We start from the raw sequence: 27,471 nt of genomic DNA, 5'->3' as shown, positions 1-27,471 counted from the left end.
TTCACATTTTGAAACCTGTACGTATCAACCAGTTTCAAGCTTGTGTAATGTTAAGTTGTTGTTTTTTATCACTGCTATAACCAAATTTTATCCGATAATATCTAGCTCATATTATTATCTAATTAAACATTCTGTATATATTTCACTTTTGTTTAAAATAAGGATGATGCACTCCAAAGAACTGTGAATAAAACAGATGATATTTTTAACCAAATTTGTTTGAGTGTGTGTACAGCTGCTTTTCCTTATCTTGAGTCTTCCCAGGGTTATTTGGGGTAGTGTCTAGAATGGATTAACTGCTGCTTGAGAAGATTACTTAATAGTGCAAAATACTTTACACACATAGCTACTAAAAGGAATATTTTGTCTTTGACTTAAATAGGTTATAATCAGAATGTTCCATTAGTTTAAATATTTTTGTGAGATGAGTCACGTGACTTAACTAGCCACGTGTCATTGGCTGAGCATTAATTGGCATTTTTACTACACTACACAAATGTTTGTACTTAGCCTTTTTCCTGTCTAAAAGTTTTGTAAAGCACAATGTAAAATATTTGCAGAACGGACAAAAAGTAACGACACCTTTTGAATTAGGTTTTCATCCCATTTTGCTTTATTAGGTCTGTGCTCAGATGTGATCCTCTTTCATCCACATTATCAGCAGACCTGGTTATGACCATATGGCTTTCATTGGTTTAAAAAAAATACTAAACAAAACAAAAAAAATCAGTGTTTGTTACTTCTTCTTTGCAACACAAAAGTACACTCCAGGCTTTAGACCAAGGAAGGGTCTTTTTTTTTTTTTTTTGTCTCACAATTCAATCATTCACAGTCATCTCTCAAATCAAATCCTCATGTCACCTTGGCTTCTTAATTTGTTATAGAAATATTGCTATGAGATCTCAATAAAATGAAAGCAAGAACAGCAGTATCAAACCTATACACTATTTACAACATAGTGAGGGCTTTCTTTTTGTACATGCTACATACTGTGACACTCTGGGTTAGCAAGACACCTTTTTGATAAAGAAGGTAAAGGAAATTTGTTTATGTCACTGTAACTGAATATCAAGAAATATAGAGCCAGATATGGGTACTGTTAAGGCAATTTAATCAGATTTTTAGAATTTAAATATGGCGCTACACTTACACCTATAATATAATATAATTCCCTCCATAGTTCAATGGCACTGGAGCAACCCATCAGCACCAGTCCGCTACCACATGCATTGCAGTAATTACTAAATTACTTACTTAATATTATATTTACATAGTATTTTGACAGTGACATAAAGAAGTTTCCATGACCCTCATTTACTGATCAGACCAGGGCAATTAAAACCAACCAACACAACCTCCGTATACAGTACAATATCAAGAAATGGTCTATGAGACATGTGCTTTAAGCTTTGGTCCTGTTGTTTCTGGCAGCTTGGAAACTTAAGTCTCATGAAACAACATTGTTCCTTTTCCAAAGCACTGAGTTAATGCACTGTTCTACACAATACAGTGTCTGAAGATTGTGATTTGTCATTGCCATTTATTGGTCAGTGTGGTGTGTACAAAAGTAAAAACATGCAAACTAGTTGAGAATATTGCATTGATGGTAAATGTTCCACATACAAACTCAACACATGCTCAAAATGGTAAGTAGCCTATAGGCAAGACTGAAAAATGGGTGTAATCAAGAATATGTATGATACACTAAACAGATATAACATTATGACCACTTGTGAATACCTTATATATGAAACTCTTAGAGCTACAGAGGTGAGTCAGTTTAATGGGACCATGCAGTCTGATCTAGTGTTTTATCGTAAAGGTTTCCTTGGCAAACTCACCCATAAGATAACGAAGAGATATGCATTATCAATGCGTTTTGTTATGCATGTCACTTGTAGAGGCAATTATGTTGTGTTTCAGTGGTAATAATGTTATAACTGACTGTTCTAAAATGACTGATTGGGTGTCACTTTGAACTAACTTTGCAAAGGGATTCCAGCTAGGTAGGACATAAAGACAGCCTTACTTACAGCATTCAAATCATCACACTATCACGAGTCCTGAGCTTAAGGAATGTGCAACACGTCCTCAGTCGTACAACTCTAAATTAGAACAAAATTCAAGAAAAGTTTGATCAAATATATACAGATTGAACATAAAAAGGCAGGTGTAGCCAGAAGAGGTTTCAGGCCTTCTACTTGGTCTAAAGAGGTAAAATTAGGTGCAAAAAAGAACATTTAAAACGATCTGGACATTGAGAGATAAAAGGCAAAACAAACGTACAGCTGGAGTGTTGCGAAAACACCCTTGACATCACTGTCCATGAAACAGGAGTGCTAAGCAAGCCTTTACAGCATGTATCTTCATGATATGTGGTGATGTCAATCTTATATTTTGTTTTGTTTTTTTGGTTCACTTCTTCATTTTGAACGTCCGTGCTGGATGAGGTAAGTTATGACAGCCACCCTGATGTCTACTGAACAATAAGGTGCTTAAGTTTAACTGTGTAAACTCCTGTAGAAGACACACACTCAAATTGGACAGTGTCTGTTGTGTCTTTGGAGATATTTAGAGACTGTATGGTTCTTTCAAATAGGGCAGAAAGCTCAGTCCCCAATATTTTTTCCATACAGCACATAATGCTGCCCTCTTATGGACAGCAGCAGTAGTAGCAGCAGCAAGGAAGGAGGATCCTACTTGTGAGGGGGTATTATTATTTTTTAATCAAGTATCAATTCTTCAGCCATACTTCTGTCATTTCCAAAGGTGTACATGGGGTAGAGTGTGTGTGTGGGTCTCTCCTTAGGTGTAGACAGGGTATAGGAGACTCTGCACGACAGTTTTAAGTCTCATTTGGCCTTGTCCTCATCTGGTCATCCTCTCTTCATCAGCGTCACCAGCATTAAAACAACACACTCTGCCTCCTGCTCTTTCCCTGACCTGCAAGAAAAAAAAACAAATAAGTTACATTTTAAGTTTGACAAAAAAAAATAATTGTACTTTCAACAGCAAATGCCCAAAACTGCCCATAGACGGTATAAAGAAGTGGACTAAGGGAGCGTGACATCACCCATAGCGCTCAATTCCAATTAACCTCAAAAGGCTAGCAATTTTAGGAGCCAATTTGGAGCCAAGTTATTTTAGGAATAGGAATTTATTTACAGACAAAATAGTGAAATACAAACACCAGGATCATGTAGAGCGGGTTAAAACTAACATTTAAAGAAGCAGTTACAAGAGAGGCGTGACCTTTTTTTTTTATGTGAAGTGACTCAGTGGAGCCGGAAGCGCCCTTGTGTTCACTTCCTATTTTGCAGGATAGCTATGCCCATTTATATACACAGTCTATGGCCCAAAACAATTACAATCCAAAACAGGCCTGTCAAATCATACTTACATTTTTTTTCCCACACAGCAATCAAAGCAATCATGCATGTCTAAATAGTGATGCAGAGTAATATTAACATCAGGAATGGGTAATCATGGATTCGTTTGGGAAGAGATCTACGTATCTCCAGGGATTTGAATCCTATACTTTGAGAAATATATTGATTTTGGATCTCATTTATGCACCCTTAATATAGATTCTCCATCACTATTTATAATGCAAAAATGCCACACATGAACCCTTACCCATAAAGATTTATTTAACAAAAATGCTACATCTCTCGCTGGAGGAACCTAAAGAAAACTGCAAATAAAAATGATCAAATGACTCTTATTTCAACTATGCTTTGTCTATATTTTGCTTATGTCTTACAAAAGCAGGAAAAGGGGTTGCCTGAAGTAAGAAAGAGGTTGAGTTGTGAAAGATGAGATGCTTGACTTTGAAAGAGTAAGACAAGGATGGAGTGACAGCCAGGATGTAAGCTACAATAGATATGACGTCATGTCACTGTGGTATGTGGACATGTATCAGCTTTCAATGGGCTACAACGAAAGTATAGAGGATCTGGTGTCTAAAGACAATGAAAAAGCAACAGACTGGTTGAAGGAAAAAAGGAAAGCGTTGAAAAATTTACCAGAAGGAATGGACACTCAGCCAGTGGAAGTGGAGGAGAGAGAGTGGCTCTGAGCCCTGGGATTGGCTGCCTCTCTCTGGAAGTACTGCGAGGGGGCGGAGCCAAGCTTATAGCTCGTGGCTTTCAAAAAGGTTATTGGGGAAGAGGAAGGCAGGATAGATTTTAGAGAAGGGAAAAAGAGTTGGAAGACAGAGTAAAGGAAATGAGCACAACAACAGGGAAAGAATAACATTAAGAGGCATGGGCCAAACAGGAAGGAGAACATGAAGAGACACAAACAGACACAGAGGTAATTCTATGGGAGACGTAATAGTAATGTACACCTGAAAATAAAAGTGTCATGTAAAACACATAATGAGACTATATAGAGAATATATAATATCTTTAAAAAGTTACTGCCCAGGCTCTAAAAATAAGTATTGGTGTTTTATTGATCTTGTTCTTATAATTTCTTTACATACTGAGCAAACCAAATCACTCTGTATGTCTGGACTGTTTCATGTGCTTAACAGAAGCTGACTCTCATATCTTCTGCTGCTAAATTGACTTACTTGATTCTGGATAGATTGACGACCTCTTCCCTGGATCTCTCTGTAGCGCAATACCTTTTACAGAAAATATTGATGCCGCTAAAACAAAACAAAAAATTGCATCTTTCAATTTTTAAGTAAAAAAAAAAACAATACAACAACAACAACAACAACAACAACACTTACTGTCTGCAAGTGTTTGAACCTGTTCCCCTAGACTCCTAAAATAAACATGTTTTAGAGCATCTTCTGCTGATATCCTTTTCTTTGCTTCAAACTAAAAACAAAAAAGACAGAGTAAGGCTAATTTATAACAGTATATAATGGTGTAATGGGACCGCTGAGAGAACAATGTGCTTTACCTTTAATAGCAGCGACAGCAAGTCATGGCCATCGCTGTCTATCCTGTATGGGGGAAAGAAAACATATAGCGTATAGCATTTTAGTAAGGTCATTAGCAGTAAAGATAGGCTGATATATGGACTTATTAGCGTATCGGTTATCAGCCTTAAATCTACATCAGATGCCGATATTTTGTTTGGTCAACCTGTTCCCTAAAAAATACACACAAAGCTTTATATAAAAAAATTAAATACGAACAAATAGATGCACAAAGTGAAATACACAAGTATCTTATAGGCTTGTGGTAAAAAAACACTTGTTTGTAGTTAATTTAAATGACATAATTTGTGGAATATAATCCAAATCAGGAAAACATATCGGCCCAAAAAATATATGCAGAGTTTATCAGTTGCTCTGTATTTGGGATCAGTCATGAAAAAACTCATATTGGTCAATCACTATTTAGCAGCAAGGTAAATGCTTATCAAAGTATTTGTAGTCATAACTGAAGCACAGGTCACTGACTGTAGTTGGGACTCATACCTTGGTGCATGGTTCACCAGAGGTTCAACTTGGTACTGGGGAAAATTGTAAGTCTTGAACTCTTCACTTGTTGTAATGCCTGGCCAGGTCTCCTCTGTTGGGGTGCCTATAAAACATACACAAAGATGCACAAAGAGAATAATATAAGCAAATAACCAGTAACAATGACCATGATTAGAATTGCTGGGTTTTAGATCAGAGGACATCACAACATTCTATAGACCAATAATAAATTAAATATTGTTAAAATGTAGATTTTTGTATTAATAGAATGAGTTCTGTGGTATTGTCACTAAAATAAATGGTCGGGTTCAACATTTCAATAGTGTTCAGTCCTACCAAGTATCCGAAATATAAGGTGAAGCTCATCCTCCACAGTCGACCCAGGGAACAAGGGTCTGCCAGTGATCATCTCATAAAAAATACACCCCACGCCCCTTTATAAAGATAAGAAGCACTATATGTTATTAGTAGATATGCAATAGAGCACAGGTCCCTTAATTTTTTGTATTTTCTCTTACCACATGTCAATGGGTGTGGAGTACTCTGTGGATCCCAGTAGCACATCCGGAGGACGGTACCATAACGTCACTACTTCATTTGAGTAGGTTTTTGTTGGAACAGACTTGGCTCTTGCTAACCCTTTATATCAAAAATGTAAAGTTAGTTACAAAAATTACATCAGCTTGACAAAATGTTGTTTTATGTACAAAAATAATTAGACAATTATTAGCAATCAGGTTTTGGCCAATATGGTCAAAAGTAAATGCATTTTAGTATAATGTACTGATAATATACAATAACCACACAACTTAATAATTATAAAAATGCTTCATGTACCAAAGTCTGCCAGTTTCAGCTCCCCCTTCTCATTGATGAGCAGATTTTGGGGTTTCAGATCTCGGTGCAGGACCTTTCTTTTGTGGCAATAAGCCAGTCCTCTTAACAGCTGGAACAGAAAGATCTAAAGACAGAAAATAAACATGTCAATCAAGTAAGTGAGATACATTAACCATTATTATCATAACCAAACCTTATGTCTTTACCTTTACATTATGAATGCTCATAATGCTTCCACAGTCATCCATGTACTGCTTCAGATCTTTTTCCTGGGGAAAATTAAGTGGCTTAGGTAAAACAATCCAACATTTTCATTACTGACAAGCATGCAGCGTTTAGCCTCTTACCAGGTACTCAAACACCAGAGTCAGGCACTTGTCTGTGTGGATAATGTCGTGGAGGGTGACAATATTGGCATGCTTCAAGTCTTTCAGCAGAGACACTGAAAAGACAGAATCACAGTGTGTCAGTCAAACAGACAGCGCGGCAGCTGGTATTAAACAGCCCACAGTTCACATGTAGCGCAGAGGTACAATCCACTCACACAAGTGTTTGAGCAGTACAGCTTTGTGACAATACTATCACTGAGTTAATCAGAACAAATGGGCTTATTAAGCTCTTACAACAGACTACACTACAGCTAACCAAATACAGTAGCTTCTTCAGGGCTTTGTGTTAGTGACTGTGGCTCCCACCAGATGTAACAATGAGGCTACCATGTGTTAACTCACTGCTACAAAGCCTGAACTGTAGCCACTAATACAAAGCCTTGAAGAAGCTACCTTGTTATTAACGAAATGTCAGCTGCAAAAAAATTGTAAGTCCAGTTGTTTTGATTAACATGGTGATAATATCTTTTCATTGGATGTTTCAAGATTTGTTTCAATTAATTTTGTGACAATACTTTCCAAGCCTAATTATAAAGAACTGATCGCAATTTCACTTCTCACTAGCAGTAGAAACAAAAACACCAGCAGTAGTGCACAACGTTCCTCTTTTTGTTTTACATACTCTACCACAGCTGAAAACTCACCAACTATCCATGAAATCAAATATTTTAAAGGTCCAAGATTATGTTTATTATAAAAGAGATTTTCTTTTTCTTTCACAAACTTTTAATTTGGTTTGGTTCTAGTTCAAAATGCAAAGCTTATCACATTTTTATTACATCATTATTTATCATACTGCCACTGCCCCACATTTATGAAGTTAATAATTTCAGTTAAATGTTTTTGTAGTACTAGTTAAACCAAACAATTAAAGTAGCCCAATACCTTCTCTAATGGCTGTGCAGGGCGCTCCCTCTTCATGCTCCAGTCGGATTTCCTTCAGAGCCACCAAGTTGTCAGTTAATTTGCTTCTGCCTTTATATACTGTGGCGTAGGTACCCTAAACACACCCATGAACATCATAAGAAAGAATTAGACCAAGCAGAAGAATAGACAAAAATGTTATGATCTCACCTCTCCAAGTTTGTCCAGTTTGATGTAGGTTTCAAGTTTCCCAAAACCGATTTCCGACTAGACAGACAAAAAGCATTTTTATCAATAATACCATACAGAGAAGAAGCACTCAAACATGTACTTAAGTTATAGTATTGTGTAGTAACCTACTTCAAAATAATAGCACCTGAATGAAAAAGAAAGACATTATTGTTTGAATACAATTTTGTGAATTTATAGTTTGTAATGCTGAATTGTTGCTAGATTATGCAGAGAAAATTAAATATATGCTGTGTGTGTTTTTATCTATTCAAATCATTTGAGATTTTACATTCCAGTCATAACCAAAGCTACTTCTACTTCAATTTGTTTCCTGCTGCTGTTGTCATTTGACCTACAATTGCAGGGCGTAGTTTCATATGTTTTTGAATGTGCAAATGAGTTCTATGTTTTGATTCCTTTGAGTTTTTTTTTTTTTTTTATGATATGCAGTTAAACATCTTGTTGGCTTCACTACACAATTTCAAGTGAAATAGTAAAATATTTCCATAAGTCAAGCACTTACAAAAAAGGCAAAAACATTAACACAATATAAGGATAAAGGCACAGAAAAGGCTAGATAAAATCAGTTATTAAAAGTTCAGCTGCATAATGCATGTGACTCTGGGCCGTTAGTGATGAATTATGGATGATAGTGGCTGTGTCAAGCTGTGATGTGCTCAGACCTGCTGTGTGTACTGCCCCCTGCCTGTCACTCAGGACACCAACAACATGTTTTCTCAGCGTCACAAATATGAAATCATTCATGCAACAATGTTGGTATAATGTCTCTTCTATGGTTGTGTGTGGGGGTATTGGCCAAGTAAGCATCTGAAGTGTGTGATTACTTTAAATGTGACTATAAATGTCAATATTTGATTATAAATTAGTCTGACTATTATGAGGATGCCTAATTAAATCATCTGCAACATTTTCCATTTGTCTTTGACTGTTGAATAAAGTATAACATTCCATTCACACAGATGTGTTAGAAAATACAGTATTTTATTATTTACTGTATAGCAGCTATGGGATACAGTACGACATAGTCAATTAAGATTGCGGACTAGTATTATATGATGTATTGTAGAGATGATTAAACTTAAAAACTAAAAGTTAATAACCCTAACCATATCTATATAATATTTCACACTGTGAACACCCACTCTCAAACATTACTTAAAGTATCTGATCATAATAAATGTATTTTTATTTGCTTGTGCAGAAACCACACTAAAAATGTTTTATAATAAATAACACAATCTGGGAACCACGGACACAGGGGGCTTTGTCCGCACTCTCCAGGATGAGTAAAAATAGTAGTGTCAGCTTTTACAAAAATACATATGGAGTAAAATGTCTGGTGGATGTTGAGGGCTCATTGTAACCCCAGCAGCAGACTCAGTGTGAATACACAAACAGCTCCTGTATCTGTGACAACGGCTGTCAGGCCTGCAGCTCTGAGTCTCATTTAGGAAGACTGTCACACACAAGCTGTCACATGCACAAATACTACTGGATATCAGTGTTTCACAATAAAAGGCCTATATCCTATTGAACCTTCGACCATTCAATTTAGGGCTATCTTTAGTTTAACAAACCAACAAACACAATCATGATTGCAAATGCTACTGAAAGCACAGTTTTCATTCACTCCAATGCTCCAGTGAGCTGACTCAGCAAATCTAGTAGAACCAAAATTACAGCTGCTATAATAATAAAGGTAATTTAATGTGTTATGTGTCACCTCAGTGAAAAGCAGTAGTATTAAGTTTAATAGACAATACTTAACTCAAAAGTTTTTGAGTACTTGCACTGTGTAACTTTTCTAAAGGAGGGTCCAGCACCTGATTGTCTCTGTCATTGTTTGCCTCAAATGTTCCATAGCATGGCATTATACATGCATATCTTGCATTTATTCAGTTAGAATAGTTTGGGCTTGCCTATCCAGATTTGACCAGTAAATTGGCCTGGTGGCATCACCTGCTTGTCTCCAAAGAGACAGTTTAATGTCATACTGTGGACAATTTCAGACAAACCGATAACATCTCTATGGAGAAGAAGAGATACATTGTGCACTTTTAATATATTACTTCAAAGTTATAATATTTGTATATGAATACATATGTTTGGATTTTGTGTCAACATTCAAAACAATTCTCAGTTGCACCACTTTGAAAACAGGATGCCGTTAGTTGAAAATGGTGTTCACTTATTGTATTGGAATTATTATTGCATCCTCTGCCCTGGGATTACTCGCACTTAAATATTGAATGTTGTGAATAATTAATTTTGATTGGGCAACATCGTGCATTAGTAGAAAGCCGACACTGATACTTCAGAATGGAAGTGATTCAAAGATCGAAATCCTGTGTCTTACATGGCAGGATAAGATACTATACATCTGGCATGTGCACTGTGTACTTCCAAAAATTATTATAGCAAACAAACTAACTGTGAACAAAATATCTTCAATACATAGTATTTGCTGCAAAACAAATCCACCTACGGGTACAAATAAAGTCACTTGAACCACCTGAACCTTTTTATGTTTTGTGTCCTACAGTTTGAAATGGCCCTGATTTAAGGTTTTGCAATACTTTGTTTAGATGCTAGAGTTTTACCATACACTATTCAATTTAATACACATTTCAGAAATCACTGTAGAGTTGTACAGTATGTTCCCAAATACAAGATCTTATGAGAGAGATTAAAAACTTTCTATAAAACCCAAAACTCCATACATATTTGTATATTTAACCTTAACCTTGTTCTCAAACACCTGTTTTAGTGAATTATATTTCCTGCACTTAGTTTAATCCCTACCTCTGTATTTTCATTTTCCCTTTTCCATGCTGCCCTGGTCTGTAATCTTGTCAGGATCAGAGCTGCAGATAAATGTGATGCAGCCACTAAATTATTAGTTGGTCTGTTACATCATACAACATCTCAGAGCCTTAGTGGACACAAGGAATTCTCTGCATTAACTTTTTTTCTTTGTCCAGTTTTACATCTTTTGTTCAGACAGTAGTCATCCTTTAGGTATGTTTACTTAGAGGGCTGAACATGGGTATTGTTGTGAAAGGTTTGACATCACTGGCCTTGTTTTAAAGGGCCTATATTACCCTATTTTGAGATCTATGTTATCATGTTGTTTCCTCATACCTGGAGTTGTGTTTTGTTTCATTCACACATGTTTAACACACAAAACCTGCATATTTAAGATGAGTTCTTCTCTCAAACAGAAAACTCAACTAAACTAAAGGTAAAAGATTGCTGTTAACTTGAAAACTACTGCTTCATGACATCACAAGGTAGAATGGAGCATTTTCAGCTTTGAAGATGTAACAGACTCATAATAAAGTGTTATAACTCCAGGAATGTTTCTGAGGAGGTAACAACATTCTAATATGGCTAAAAACTCACAAGAATCCAATTTGTGTAATATAGGACCTGTAGGTATATTTCCTTTTTCTTTGTTTGTATACCACAGTTCATTCCCTGTCTAACAGTGCACGGTGAATGATAGTGTGCACTTGAACAAGAGAACACATAAGCATAAAAATATGTGCATAATCTGTCCCACTAGTTCATTTAATTGTCATTCCCAGGCCTAATGCTCTTGGCCTGGATGCATACTACAAAACGCATCATTCACCTCCTACTGGGCTATTGTAATCTCCATGACATGGTTCACTCTGGTGTTTTGTGCGTGCACTCTCGGTTGAAATAATGATATAACAGTCTGCGTCAACCATTTCAAATAGTGCAATGCGAGCTTGTATTACCTGAAGACAAACCAACCTAATTGCAAAGTACACATTACACAGCTATCTACACAAAGGAAAGAGTCATGTTAGTCTTAACATGGACACGCAAAAGCAGATGACAGACTTATGAGCAATACTGACCAGTGAAGCTCGCCTTAACCTGCGGCTCATTGGTTTGTCAAAAGGTGGGCTGTTCATGGCAAACTTCTCCAAATAGCCTTCCGGTAGTCTGATATCGGCTGGCAGGGACAACCGCTTGTTTATGTCCTGAAACACACAAAAAAGACATGTTTGTTCAACATATTAGTATCATTTATTGGCTTAATTGAAATTGTAGGTTTTGTACGCAAATTCCTATTCCTAATATGGAACTGACTCCCAGTAACTGCTAGCCTCGTGAGCTTCATTTGATTGGAGCCAAACCCTATGGGTGACGTCACACTCCCTTAGTCCACTTCTTTAAATCTTTTCAGACATTAAAAAGCATAATTTTCCTTATATTAATGGTTGATAAGAGTGATAATATTAGATGTTATACACTAAAACACATATACCAGGAGCAATTATTACACAAACTTTTGAAACACAGCTTTTAAAGATAAATAATTACATAGAAATTTCCTCTTCCTTGTAACATCTCTAATGATGTGGGGCTGCTCCACGCACAATGCTTCCCCTATATCGTATTTAGGACATGCTTTTAGGCAAGGTGCCAATCACATCTTGGCAGTACAGACCCACTGCATCTATGTGTGCTAATGTGTGTGTGTGTGTTTATATGTGTATCAGCGATAAGGGAGATTAAAGGCAGAGGGATTTGATGCATGTAATGGTTTTAGCATAGCTTTTAACAACATGCAGGTTGCATTATCAGCTATAACCCAAGAGACACTGAAACAAAAATAGATTTAATTCTGTGATATGCATTTTACTATGAATAGCGCATCAATGAGCAGGGCATGAACTTTCATCTTTGACCTTGAGAAAGAAGAAGAAGAACATCCATCTTATTAACAGTTATTAATTTTCACAGCTCACTACAGCTTTTGCACAGGAATATGCATAAAACTGCATAATCCATATAAGACTCTCTTTTAGCAGGGGTATCTTTTTAGAGCCTCTATTTAAAAAACACAACAGACAGACTGACACAAATGCCCTGTAATTCACTGGATACACACTGAACAATGAGCCGCTATACTCACAAAGCAGAACAGCTCTAGTAAGTCCTTCATTGTCCTTCTCCTTAAAAGTGTCTGGCTACACAATCACACTGCACACATCCGCTTCTCCATGTCTCTGAGCTGCCACATGACTACACGCACTGACAGAAAGCAATGGTGATGGAGGGTGAGGGGGTGAGAAAGACAAGAGTTGTAGGCAGCCTGGCACTATTGGGCACTGCTATACACATAAGAAAAAGAAAGAGTTTAAATCTGAACTGAGGACTAATGTACTGATGATTACTAGTAAAGGAGAAAATAAAGAAAGTAATAAAAACTGATTCAGGTTTTATATATAATTGGAACTAATTATAACTTAATTTAGTAGTGAAGTCCTTATTATCAGAGCCCACAAAGCTAGGATACAAGGTAAACATTGATGTATTCCTGTTTTTGATGAATAATTCATCTAAAAAGCTAATGCAATTAATTTATTCTTTGTCAACATAATTTCCATAAATTTCTCCCTTCTATGTAATGTAAATTTCATAATTATTTTGCAAACTATAGATAAAATTTACTAAAAGTAATTGGACCTGGCATTCAAACTGCCTTTACTGCAGTTGCACAATACATCTTTCTTTTTTTTATTTTGTGTTATTTGTGAAATAAATGAATGAAAATGAAAGAGGAGGAGCATTGAGGTGCAGGAGAGATTCCTGAAGGGTTGTGGGGGGAAGGGGACACAGCAGAGGAGCCATGTTTTTTTTCCTGTTCTTGGTCCCTGTTCTGCAGTTTCTTTTCATCTCAGTAGCCTTCTTCCCCCTGTGTACCAGTGATAATTATTCTTACTTCCATAATTATGGTCTGTCCTGCTCCACCCCACCTCTGCTCTGGCTCCCTCTGTGATAAACATGGTCTACATCGGTCCCATCCACTGCCACTACAGTACAGTGGCAGTGAGAATACAGGGCTAACATCAGCATCTTCAGCAGAAAAAGTGTGTTACAAACTTGCACTCCCACTTTACATATGTTCAATGAATGTATGTGAACCTGCCAGCTGATAAAAAGTCAAAGTAATTAAATCATGAAATTCATAATGTGATCATAGGGGAAACTGAATAGTTACATTTGATGCACATAAAAACTTGCATGGCTATGAAACCTGTACACTGAAGACAATCCAATAATATCTAACCTCAGTAGAGATTCTCCGGTGATGGTTATTCCTCATCCTGACCCGGACTGGACTCTGAACTTCATCAGAGGACGTTCCTGATGCCTGATCACTTTCTCCATCTGATCCCATCTTCACATTCTCATGGACAATACCTGCAAACACAGCAATGGCTCTTAGGAAGGGGATACACAAGACCTTTGTGTTTTTGCATCAGATTCAAAATTACCTATTTTTTTAATAAAATTTTTGGAGAATTCATACTACTAATATATATATATACACACACATATATATATTTATATTTATTTATTTTTTCTGAAAATGCATAGTACCATCTCAATCAGCCTGTGATGAATTATACCACCAGCAATGCCACCGAACACTGAATAAAATGCCATTTGTGAGGGAGGGGAGTTAGAAATCAATAATTCTTTGCAATGGGATCTCTTCTCTTCTGCAGCTTTCCTCCTGCTCCTCCTCCTCACCTCCATCCCATCTGAGTCTATCTGATTAATGAGACACACAGAGAATGGGTTCTTTCAGTGAGAGGGTGAGAGCCTCGGTCTATCAGTCTGTGATGGGGGAACATGGGGAGAGCTGTGGGGGATGGGCATCTGCTGCTTTGGATGCAAAAGCTCAGGTCACGTACAACGTACACTGTATCTCAATGTGAATGATTGGGAACTCATTATTTATTATAAGTTCAAATATCAGCATCTCAGAATGCAGATTTATTTTTAACAATTAGCAGAAAGAAAATTGGTCTGCAGATACCTTGTTATAAGGAACCTCCTACATAAAACTAACAGAAATCAAATCGTAGGAAAATAACAAAAACAAATCCATAACACAACAGTATGCCAAAGAAATAGGACTAACTGGTCATGACTAAACCAAGAAACTTAATTATTAAAATGGGCTTTATGACTCAAAAGAACCATCACCCATCAAGTACAGAACATTAGGGCCAAAAGATAAAAGTAGACTTAAATATTAAAATTTCCAGTTACCCTGAATAGCTGTAGAAAGCGCCTCTGTGTTACTAGTGGCACCTGCCCCACAGTTAGAAAAACACAAAATTGTGATGTTGTTCTAATAGAAAAATATGAGAATAGGGAAAGATGACCTTGTATTTAGCGTGTTACATCAGAGCAGTGCTGGGAACAGTGGGATATTATTATAGAGCGAGGTACACAGACCATTTATTACAGTGGCCTGTTTGTCAGCTCTGCAGGGGATAATACTACCAGAGGCTGATTGTAGGTCTGCCTTGTACTTCAGTTATGTAGTCAAGGTTATGTTCAATTGTGCATGGCCTGAATTAGGTAAAATGTCAACGTGTCCAAAATGGTATTAAAGGTGCTTTGTGTAACTTTTCTGATGGAGAGTCCATCAAATGCTTTTCTCCATTGAGATGTTATTGCTTTGTCTGGATTGTTTCACAGTATGGCATTAAGCCTTTCTATCTTCAAGTGACCAAACTAGACCAAGTTACAGGTCAGATCTGTGGAGAGGCAACCCCGCTCACAGTCATAATGCCTGTTTTTCTAGGTATTTTTGAGCTTTAAAGTCACCTGTAATTTAAAAATTGTAAGGTAGAGCTGCTTAATGTCGTACTGTGAAACATTATAGGCAGAGCAATGACATCTCCAAAGAAACAAGCAGGTTATGGACCCCCAAACAAAACATTAGATAGTGCACCTATAAGATACCTTAAATCAGATTAAATATTGATGTCCACCCTATGCCTAATGGATTCTTCCAACTACAAGCATATCTGGATCATCTTTCACCAGCCAGTGTCCAGTCCAGTGTACATCTGCTGTTTTATTTCATTCACATATGTCCTTCTCTCAAACAGAAAACACTCTGTCCTACCATGGCATGTCATGTGGTATTACCAGAAGTGCTCCATTGTGTTTTTAAACCCCATACACCTTCACCTTATACCTTGATCATTTGGATCAGCTCTGAAATGGCCAATCTCTATTAAGCTAACAGTAAAAGGTGAAAACTACTGCTTCATGACATCAGAAGGTGGAAGAGAGCATTTTGAGCTTTGCAGATATATACAGAACAATAACAAAATGATTACTCAAAAGTGTGAATGTAACAAAAGACAACTCTAGGTATGTTTTTGATGAGGTAAGAGTATTAACACGACTTAAAGCTCACAAGAGTTAATTTTGCGTACTACAGGGCCTTTAATGTGCTCTGCCTCAGCAGCATTGTAGAGAAGTGATCACCCAGTGGTCAAAGATTCATCCCTATAACCCTGATGCTGAAACATTAAACTGATGGTAACTGACACCAGAAAGAGAAAATTGATCCTGATATGTGCCCGCTGACAGACGCACGACGACGGCTCCCAGATGCCCCTATTATGTCACAGGATCTCTCATCCCAGACAGGGCCTAGTGTAGTGTGTCTGTGTAAACAGTCCATCCAGCTAAACCATACCATGTTAGTAGTGTTTATATATTCCACAATAGGAAAAGCATAATATTTTTATGACACTTATCCACATTGTGTATTAAAGAAAATTATCACAGGTCAGTTTAGATTATGAAATTACTAAAGAATCATTCAAAGTTTTGCTAAAAACTTAAAAAAAAAAAAAAAAAGTCTAATATTTGCTATGTCTCTTAACCAAAGTAGTTGTGGAAAAGATTTTTCCTGTTACATTTCGCAAAAGAATTTTTAGTCCGGATACTTGCAGGCTTATTCTGTTGTACTAGTTCACTCGAAACATATAGACCAAGCCAATGTGGGGCAAGGCTGGCCTACTTCGGGTAGACTTCCAGTGAGCCCGTCTGGAGGAGAAAGGATGATTTAAATGTTGTCTTTAACTCACCAAACCCTGTATATCCAGTGAACTCAAAGACTCCATTTTATTACATACCAATGATTACAATAATCTTAAAATAATTATGTTTCTGGCAGAACAGAAGTGGCCAAACATCCATGAAAACTAAATAGAGATATACTTCACCCTTTGTGCCTTCAATAAAAATGAAAAAGTAGAACATGACTGTCTCCATGTAAGGAAACATGTGCTCTGCCCTGGGCTACAGAAGCAAGAATCTATATCACCTCTTAGGAAATAAAAAAAATAAAAAAAAATATCTTTAAGACTGAAAAACACTGGTGGAGAAAGAAAGAAATAAATCAATTACATTACTGACAAGAACACCAACAAACTCACCAATACGATTTCCAGGTGGACGACATGAGTCCAACATTCGGAGCATTCGGAAAGGTGACACTCTCAAAGGGGGCTCTCTCTCTCCAGTTCTAACCCCCTCGCCCATCCTAACCTCCCCTGTCCTGGTGTCCACCACTCTGGGCACCCGAGCCGGACATGCCAAGGGGTTTCCTGAAATGTCCATAGTTTAGCAGGACTAAAATCTTAAGTTGTTCAAAATGCTTTGTAATACCAAGTACAGTTCAGAGACTAAGTTGAATCAGCCCCATCTTTGAGAGAGTGTCTGTATTAGTATGACTTGTGCAATGCAGTGAGCTCTCTCATCACAATGCTTCAACTCCCCTGACTACTACTCCACTTTTCCGCTGTTTTCCGGTGGACACTCCCTGTCTCCGCCTCTCCATCTTTCTTCCCACACCACGCAGTCACGCAGCCGGCTGACTAAGGAAGGTCAAAGTCAATCGCTAAAGACTATCCTGCTCAGACAAACTGTTACGATGCCACATTAACAGGTGTCCATCCAGTCTCTGTATTTGTAATCCTCAAATGTAGAAATATCGACTTGCTTCACTAACATGCTCCCATTTCCTTGATATTCTCAGCATTGTCCTTTCCAGTCTCGCTTGTTATGGAGCACACTGCTCTCTATTCAGGTTGCACTCAGTCGTCCACTCCACTCCCCTTGCCTGTGGCTCCCCTATCAGTGCTTCCAGTGTTGTGGAAGCCTGCATATGCCCTCCCCACACCTTGCTGGTTCTCTCCTCCCTCTCATGTGATACAATATACATAACTCTCTCCCTCTCTTCTCTCCCTCTCTTCCTGTGCCGATTGTTCTTTTGAGTCCAATCTGGATACAGCTGTTGATTCAGGGCAAAATAATTAATCAGCTCGTTTCTTCCAAATGGAACGAGCATGATTTCCAAACTGATTTCATTGCTTCTTGGATTTAAATATTAAAACTTTAATCTGTGCAATTTGACAGAAAACTGTGAATTTTCTGATATCTGTTCCTAGTTGCAACCTGATCATTGATGATTTGAAATGTTTGGGTCTAGAGTCAAATAAAATTCAATTCATTGCACAGCTCTATGTTTTGCTTTTTGCAAGGCAAGATTCACCTCATTCTTCCCTACAGGTCTGTCATGATAACAAATTTAAATTTCCAATATATATTGTTGTAGAAATATAGCCGATAAACGATAATATTGAAACTAATTTATGCCACTGACTCGATAACCCTAAAGCTGGATTATCCCCAAACAAACTATTCAACACTTTAGTACTTATTTTGTATCTGTAATGAATCATAGAAATTATTTTATTTAACTTCTACAGCCCTATGGCTACTATAGAAAAAAAAAAAAAAAAAAAAGATTTCATGCTAGTGCAAAGCAAATGTACAAATGATAAAAACTGACAATTCATTGTTCAATCCATCATATACTGAAAGATAAGTCAATATAATAATTCATTATTTTGACAGGCTTATGATCCCAGTTTCTCTATTGGATTCTGTGTATCAAAAACTTTATGGATTTGAGGGGCATTCTGGTATCACTTTGCAGCCTTCTTGCAATGCCATTATGTTTAACATATATTTTAAAATGCAGTACTTTTGCTCCAATATTTAAGAATACTTATTTTGTTTTGATCTAGAAGATGTACAGTTAATGTACTCAATATAATGTGTTATCATAGATTGTATAGTTCCCTTAATGGCTGATTTTATCCAAGGTTCGTGGATACAGTTTTTGTTACAAACTATTCACAGAACTGACCAAATTCATCAATTACAGTATACATGTCTTTAGAAATAACAAGGGAGAACCTAAGTAGAACATGTAAAAAACAAACCTGTTAATTACAGGTTTGCTCCGGAAACCCAATAAAAATCTTAAGAGAAACTGGACAATATATGTGGAGAGACAGACACTGGAGAGAGACAGAAAGAGAGACAGAGACAGAGACACACACAGAGAGAGAGAGAGAGAGAGAGAAGAGAGAAAGAGACAGACACAGATAGAGAGACAGAAAGAGAGAGATGGTAGCAATTGCCTCTAAACCTTTGGTCTGCATTAAACTCATGTTATTATTCAATTAGAAACCCCAAAGAGCCTCCAGTAAAGATGTCAGCTCCAAATGTTACAGTCCCATATATAAACCCAGTCCCCTTCCTGCATAGCTCTAAGCATTACTAACATTCTCCAGCTACACTGTGAGCCATTACTAACAACCAACACAGGCCCACACAGAAGATTACAAGATCAAGTATATAAAAGCTGGCTTCTATTGTTCTTATTAAATCCAAGAGTAAGCTGAAAAGACTGTGCAAATGGACGAGTGCAGTGAGTGAGGGCTGCGCTTGCTCTTAATGCAATAAACCTATCTGCAAAGTTATGTATATAAACTAAAATGGGCCACCGAACATCAAAGCCTATATAGTAGTAGGAGAAATAACTAGCAGTAGGAGAAATAACTAAAAATAAAATATAAAAAAATGTGTCGAATACAAAACATAACAGAAACAAAATAACTGAAATAACACCACCTAGGCTTGGTAAAACTTACATTTGTAATGACATATAAACTTGCAGATAGTGAAGTTAGTACAGTAGCCTATATTTTAGGTCCAGCGTTCCTCCTCCACATGCCATGATTCAAATATGGCCCACGGGTAAAAAAAAAATACTTGCCCGCCCCTGTCATAGCTGTCACAATGCAGGCACATTAGTAGCTTTAATGTGCACTATACTATACAGTGGTAGGCCATGGGATGTTCAGACCCAAAGTCTTGTGATGAGTAGCAGCATCTAAAACAGCTTTCTGTGAGAGTAAATCTTGTTCTTTTCTGCAGCAGACAGAAGGGACAGCTAATCCTCTGCAGTGTAACTACACAGAAGCTCTCTCTTTACTGTGAGAACACTGACGCGAGTAGGAGTGAGACTGGCCGGGCTAGCAACAGATGAATCACAATCTTTAGCTCAGTGGTTACCAAACGGTCCTGATACACATGTGGAGTAGGGCTGCCAAAAAATGAAAAAAAAAAAAAAAAAAAAGACAAAACATGAATAGTGTAAAGTGATTGAAACTAAATAATAATTACTAGTTTAAATAAAGAGTTAGACTTTCAGAATTGTCTTTTTCAAAAAACTTTAAAGTAATAATGGTAATGGACTTGTATAGGACTACTACATCAATGTATCTGTCCATTAAAAGGGGTATTTACTTGAACAGTTGGAAAAGGGTAGTGGCGGTAATGTTTTCAATGCAATAGGAATAGAGGTTGCATCATCGAGTTTCTCTTTAAATCCTGCAACGTGCTGCGACTGCTGAGTGGCACCGTGAGTCAGCGAGACGCACACACACACTGCCCATTAACATTTCAGACCACACCTCAAGACACTTGTAATATTTGAAACACATTTTCATCTTGGGGGATTATTTGATCAACTCTGTACGCACTCAAGAGCAATATTTCACACAAGCTTTGCCAGCTAAATCACTCTGGAGTTAAACTTCTCTTTCCTTTATGGGATCTCCTACAGTGCACATTTTATTTGGACTGAAGATGGAAAGTGACTTGCCTAAAGACACAACCTCTGCATGCAATGTATTACTTCATAAGAGTAAAGGGATAAGTGATCACAGTGAAACTGACCGACAGAATAAACTTTGTTGCCGTTATATGAATTTAGAAAATGTAACAGATGCTGTTTCATTATTTACAGCAAGTATAAATTGAGAGAACAAAGAACAACAGACACTCAAATGCTGATTCTCTCTCTGCTTTTTTTTTTTTTTTTTCAAAAGTCAAGCATTTGTAAATTTCAAGCTTATTTGAACCTTCATCTCCACAGCTAGCCCTGGTCCAACAGGAATTTTTGGTTTCACATCTTTCCCATGCTCATAAGGGCAACAGTGAGGATTACCTCGATTTCGTACAACAATCCATAGTAATCTGAGTATTCAAGTGTGTGTGTTTGGATTAAGGTCATTACAGAGCTATGTGTTCAGATTTTGAGTAATGCGAGAATGATCACTTGTCAGTAAGCACAGTTCTGTGTAAATAAATTGACACCATAAATTCCACCATAAATAATATGTAGAGGGTCAACGTCAGTAGAGCAGTATCCATTATAACATTAGATATACCAACATACACATTTAAAGCAGTGATTATAGTGTATTGTAGTATATACACACACACACAATACAGTACAATTAAGGATATAAACATTAACTAATTGCTAATTGTACAATTATATATGGAAATGTATATTCATTATTATATTATATATATTAACTCTAGCAATTTAAGGAGCAAAGTAAGTCATTTAAACTAAATCTAATTTCCAAAAACCAAACAAAAAGTACAAAACTGAAATACATTTATCGCGTTGTGTACATCACATTAACATTTTGAGTTCATAAAGCTGATCCTGTATTAGAGGTTGTGATCTAATAGACAATGAGACTAAATATGAAATATACATTTATTTGGCCATGGTGTCACTACAGATATCTAGTTTTCAACGTTCAGTGCTTGTAACATGTAGTCTAAGACTAGTTGAAAAAATAGTGTGGAAATAAAATGTGTGTGTTTGTACCCAGAGATCCAGTCCTGTGTAGGTTGAGGTATGCGCGTTCTCTTTCGAGCCCCCCTCCCAGCTCCCTGCGCAGGGCGGTCCGTCCCAGGTGTCCCGCATACTGTCGCAGGAAGGACGGGGCGCTGTGGGAGGCAGGAGGGTGCAGCGAACACACCACCATGGGCTCTGAGATGCCATCCCACAATGCCAAAACAAAGTCAGGGAGAGAAGCAACCAGCCAAAATAATGTATAAAATCAAGGGAAGGTGGCAAATTAATCGAAAACAGACAGAGAAGAACAAGATACGTCACCACAGAGAAAGATAGAAGAGTATACAGTATTAAAGTAGCAGATAAAACGCTGCAAAATTGATGCAAACACCATCATGTTATATGGATGAGAGGGGAGTGATTTGTTTCAGTTGAGAGATGGATGCAGTGAAAGATTTATCAAGTACAAGGTCAAAGAAAAGGAGTAAGAAAAAGTGAAAGAACAGCATGCAAAAGGATGTCATGTGGTTGGCATGCAGCAGAGTGGTTCAATGCACATAGATTCTGTGTGCGTTGTACAGGCTCAACAATAACAATTAACTTGTGTGTTTATTAATGAAAATTAATCAATGGGTCTGCACAACTTACTTTCTGATTTTATACTTCTCCAAGGTGCAGTGTGTCTTTTAACAAATGGACCGTTGTGAAACTGCTATGTTATGAACAGCATTGTACTATAATAGAAATACAATACAGTCTTTAACGGGATTACAAACTGTTGTCCTACTGCACGCTAGAGAAGATCTTTCACTCTGTGAGGGGCAAGAAGCAGGACTTTGAACTAATTTGGACACTTTTGGCACATTAAATGTACATCACAGTACATTTTGGCAGGACTGGATGTTGGGGTGTTAAGAGAAGGGTGGGTGTTGAAGGGTTTTATTTATTGTTTCATTTTTGTTCTTGTTTTATATAATGTAAAGAAATACAATACAGTCTTTTCAAATGACCATTGTTTAATCTTAGTATAGAGCAAACAGAAAAGGGAGGCTTGGTATTTCCTTAAATAATTCCCTTTCAGCATATACCACTCAAACAGACATGTGTATGTACCAAGGACACCCCAAAAAGGCAATAATACCAAAAGGCAAATATGTTTTCATCATTCTCTACATCTTTCACTTTCAACAAACAAAGTGTTTGATTCTGTACATATTGTTTGCATATACTGGTTTGGTAACAAAGTAACATGGCCAAGTTAAATTAATGTCTTGATATCTTGATGTCCTTTTGTTTTGATCCTGGTGCACGATGTAGTCCTTCCTGGTGCCCAGCAGATGGCACAGATGCAGAACTAATTTATTTCCAGAGTTTATCACAAGAGGCTTTATTCACGCTTAAAAGAAGACGTTGGAAACATGAAAACATGCGGATGATGACTTCCAATGTAGTTACCGGCACTGGGCATGTGATAAAACCATGGATTCAGCAGCAGTGGTCTTCACAACCTGCCAAAGCTTTCCATGGGGGATGTGACCCTAATCACACCTTCGATGTCACTTACAGACAGCTGGTTGTAACTGTTGATCTGCCAAACATAATGGAACGCTACAATAACATCTTTTTTTATGACGTTAGACAAATACATCATTTAATAGGCAATTTATTAAAGGAAAAAAGACAGAATACAATGACATCTAGATGAAGAAAAACGATCCCCCATTGCTAACAGAGCCCAAAGGAAGTCGTCATCCGCATGTTTCCAAACAACTTCCGGGTTTGTGTCATAAGCGTGAATAGAATCTTTAAACCGCTGTTATTGGAAAACGAGCAGGTGATAGTGACTAGCACATTAGAGTGGCAATACTTGTGATTGATGTAGTGGTGATGGATTGGTTAAATTGGTAAATAAATTAAAAAAAAATAATAATGAAAATAATTTGGGGGCAAGCTTGTGATGATTTTAGTAAATGAACAGTAAATTCAGTCTGTCGATACCCTAGCAAGCAGTCTGTCTATTGCTACAAATGCTTTACAGAACTTAACAGAAATGTATTCAAATTAACAATGTACATAATCTAAATTAATCAAACCTTTAGTGGTATCAGAAGTACTTGTCTCACCGTTGTCCCGGACTGTGGCGGTCTCATCTAATGCCATTTGTTCTGCCAGTTCGGACAGAGAATCATCTACAGGCCGGGCGCTGCGTAAGGACATGGACAGCCTCCTCTTGATGATCTTCATTCGGTCCATTTTCAGACTGGGGTCCAAAGACCTGCAGAAAAGGTTCACATAACATGAGATAAGTGCTATTCACCTCACAGCACAATCATTACAGTTACACCAGTCACAACCAGAACCTGTTCATCTTGATTGCAAAAGGAACAAACTAGAAAGCAGTCTTACTACATTTCCCACTATCCTGCTAACTGTGTTTAGCCATGAAGCATCTGGTTTTATTGTTGTAGATAGCCCTATCTAACATGTTGCGTTAAACAAATTTAAAAAAGAAAAAACTTAAAATGAGGTATATATGTATGGAAGGTATGTTGACATGTTGACAATAACAGGTTTCAGACAAAATATATCTCACTGGAAGGGTCTGAAATATTACATGAACAAGAACAATATACAGAAGTGTGTGTAGAGGCTCCATGGTAAGTGTATGTTATGCTACCACTGCAATTATACTGGGCAGTACCACTGACATTATTGTTTTTTGTGTCACAAACCTTTAATTTGTAACTTAAATTGTTGGAAAGTTCTGAGTATATCCTGTTAACATGATGCTGTTTATTATGTGTATAGTTAGAGATTAAGTCATATATGAATGAATACTGATGTACACTTAATGGATGCGTTCGGGACGATTTCTGAGTCTATAAAGTTTCACCACTTTGTGTTCCTGGCCTAGAGGTAGAGGGAGACAAGAGTATTTCAGTCTCACTTGTACATCTTGCATTAGGGCTATAACATGCACATAAACGTCACTGGTGCCTTCCTCTTTGTGCACAACCTTGAAGGCTTCAACAAAAGCTATTCATCCTTTCAGGATGGCTCTTTGAGGCCTATTAGAGACAGTATGTCCTCTGAGGGAATTCAAACCCAGTCATCCTTATGCAGGACAAGTGGATGTTTCACCAGGAAGATGCACTTAGCAAAAAATCCCCTGCAAACAGGAGTGCTTCTGCCATAAGCTGAGTCATATATGGTATGCATTGCAGAGTTTGCTTCTTTGTTAACACAAATATCATTTCAGACCAGGAATAAGAGGATTTCTTCTGTGATGAAGCATCTCCATCCCCCATCATTTGCATGATTTTCCGGGCTTCAGCAGCATTTGACGTGGCACAAAAGTTCTCTAATAATAGCAGCAGTAGGGCTTGTAGGCTAGTTGCATTGTTGTTGTTTAGTTACTGGTATAGCCTACTTATTGTACAGTCCAAAGTCTAAATATGCAAGACAGAGGCCCGTAATAAAAGTCATACAACTTAGAAAGCATTAAGTTAGATAGGCACAAGGTCACCACAAAGGTGAAATATATCCAACGTACTAAATCACCACCATTTGGGTTGCTAGGTTACAGGCAACAAAGGCAAATCTCTGTCCTGAAAGTGAGAAGAAAAAAGCTGTGAATTTACAATTAATTGTCATCATCTCTCTTGGAGGGTCAGCAGGCACTGAGGCACATGAACTTGTAACGGTGTCTAAGACCTCACTGTAACCAAAGTACTACTAGAGGCAGCTGAGTGGCTAACACTTGCACTTCACACCAAAAAGGTTCCTGGTTTGATCACCAGGTCGCCCGGGCATGTTCTCCTCATGTCTGGGGGGGGAGGGTTCCTCTGTGCACTCCATCAACATGCATAATAGGTAAATTCCTCCAGCAGTCCTGAGTCTGACCAAACCCAGCAACAAGATCACGGTGATGGATACCTGAGCACTGCACTGTGGTTCTCAGTACTCCTGAATAGATGCCCCAGTGGCATTTAAGAATGGGTCAAATGCAGAGGACAAATTTCCCTATGGGGACAATAATGTCTACCTTAACCTTAGACTACTTTCACTGTGAAAGAAAATCATATTTATTAGTACTATAATATTTATAACTCATTACAAAGGACAGCATTATAAGGAAATTCAATGGCATGAATCATTTGCATGCTTGCACACACAGTGACTGTACTTGGCTCTGAGTCTGAACCATGTTGGAGCAGTGGCCTAAAGAGGCATGAGTAATGCCCCGAATCTGCCCAACAACATAGTCATACAAACTTCCATATAAGTTCATGTGTGACAATACATTTTCTCTTCATATTACATTATGGTTCTCAATGGAAATGGCAAGCATAATAACATAATACACCAAAGCCAAATTAAAAATGAAGTAGAAGTGAAAAGTCCAGTTGTACCTATACTGGAAATTTTATAAACAACAGTCTATTCAGGCTCTTATTTTAATAGGCTACATGTAAAGGCAGGGGCCATCACCAGTAGGTAACTGCCTGATTCAGGTTATTTTTTGGTGTATTTTACTGAAGTGTGTCACAAGGGCAAAGGAGCCACACGGTTCCCAATCTAAACCCATACTAACAATGCCATAAATAATGCATGGTTCACTGATACTCCCAGTACACTGCAGAGCTATACCTTCCAACAAGGATAAGTTGACATCTCTATGTGACATTTCCCTTGGCACTGCCCAACTCAACACAAGTCTAGTAGTGCTTGCAGTAGGCTATACCCAGCTTTGTGAGCTGCCTGGTGACTTGACATGACCGCTTCAGTCAGCACCATGGCCTACAAAACGTGCTTCCGTCGCAACTAACCAATCATTTGTTTTTGAGTTTTACAGAAATCCTGGTCTCACTCGTACGGCCTTTTGCTCCAAGGGCCCATCTCCGCGTGTTTTCCTGCCGCTAGCATCCGGAAGGGAGAGAGGCAAGCAGGGCAAACAAAAGTTACACCTCTACTCCACCGGCACAGGAACTCGGGAAAATAGGGCTACTTTCAAGAGCGGTGTGAGCTTTTATGTCGCAACATCAGCCAGCCACCAATATCTATCTGATATTATTATAGTATTACTATGTTAATACGGGATATGCTTTTGGGCTTCGAATCAGAGATAATTCAGTGTGATTGCCACTAAATCTGTCTTTTACGCACGCGAAGGTATCTTATTTACGCAACAAAACAGGGAATAGCACAGAAGCGAAAATTCCACCAGTAGTGCGTAGGCTCCAGGACAATCCCAGTAGTTAATGTTTAAACGATGCCATTGACAAAGCACAAAAAAACTTAACCTGACCATAACAAAATATAAATGCTGACCTGTGAGTGTTTCTCCTGCAGAAGACTATTGTTCCTCTTGTGTGTGGTAATCCAGGCGGCACGCTGGGATGAATCCACTGCGACAAGTTCCCTCAACTACTTTGCAGTAACGCGGCCGGTGGCCAGTTTTCCTTAGATTAATCCCATCACGATGTTAATCTGTGCGCAACGAGGCTTGGTCGCCTACAAAAGACATATTTAGGATTATCGTACCATAACTTTCGCTAACACACGGCACTGTCCCATCTGGCGATGATCAGCCATATCGCTGGCTGCTGCTGCTGTGGATCCCGACTGGAAGGAGAGATACCAGAAAACACCATAAGGGGGGTGGGGGTGGGGGGGTGGAAGTGCGCGTAAATGAAAATAACCAGAAACTACCTTCTGCCATCTCTTTCAGCATGTTTAGGACCATTCTCATGTTACCCTCCTGAACATTTATTATGCAAAAACAGCAACTATTTGACTGATTTATAGACTAC

The 27,471-nt window shown here is 37.8% G+C and overlaps 1 protein-coding gene across 1 annotated transcript; it reads right to left on the bottom strand.

Annotated features, from left to right (window-relative positions):
• Positions 1–596: 596 nt before the first annotated feature.
• On the bottom strand, positions 597–27,448 carry LOC110164630 (cyclin-dependent kinase 17-like). Its single transcript, XM_055166183.1, has 18 exons — positions 27,371–27,448; positions 26,990–27,283; positions 23,782–23,933; positions 21,689–21,853; positions 13,895–14,028; positions 11,673–11,798; positions 7,744–7,800; positions 7,555–7,669; positions 6,628–6,722; positions 6,487–6,549; positions 6,281–6,404; positions 5,962–6,082; positions 5,780–5,877; positions 5,441–5,546; positions 4,918–4,960; positions 4,742–4,832; positions 4,577–4,654; positions 597–2,943 (listed from the first exon to the last, which is right to left on the bottom strand). Exons 3-18 carry the CDS (start codon positions 23,909–23,911, stop codon positions 2,906–2,908), a joined length of 1,584 nt encoding a protein of 527 aa, XP_055022158.1. The 5' UTR covers positions 23,912–23,933; positions 26,990–27,283; positions 27,371–27,448; the 3' UTR covers positions 597–2,905.
• Positions 27,449–27,471: the final 23 nt, after the last annotated feature.

The sequence above is a fragment of the Boleophthalmus pectinirostris genome, unplaced genomic scaffold, assembly GCF_026225935.1.
Source record: "Boleophthalmus pectinirostris isolate CB_2022bp ecotype Guang Dong unplaced genomic scaffold, ASM2622593v1 HiC_scaffold_8, whole genome shotgun sequence".
NCBI lineage: Eukaryota > Metazoa > Chordata > Actinopteri > Gobiiformes > Gobiidae > Boleophthalmus > Boleophthalmus pectinirostris.
The sequence above is the reverse complement of the archived record's forward strand: the minus strand, read 5'-3'. Positions and strand labels throughout refer to the sequence as shown.

What these genes read in the sequence shown, in the direction of transcription:
- LOC110164630 (XM_055166183.1), bottom strand. Translation starts at nt 23,911, where the DNA reads ATGGACCGAATGAAGATCATCAAGAGGAGGCTGTCCATGTCCTTACGC. An exon ending in ACCGGAGAATCTCTACTGAG is followed by an intron (nt 11,799 to 13,894) that starts GTTAGATATTAT and finishes TGTGTGTTTCAG; the next exon opens with GACATAAACAAGCGGTTGTC. An exon ending in CTGCACAGCCATTAGAGAAG is followed by an intron (nt 6,723 to 7,554) that starts GTATTGGGCTAC and finishes CTGTCTTTTCAG; the next exon opens with TGTCTCTGCTGAAAGACTTG.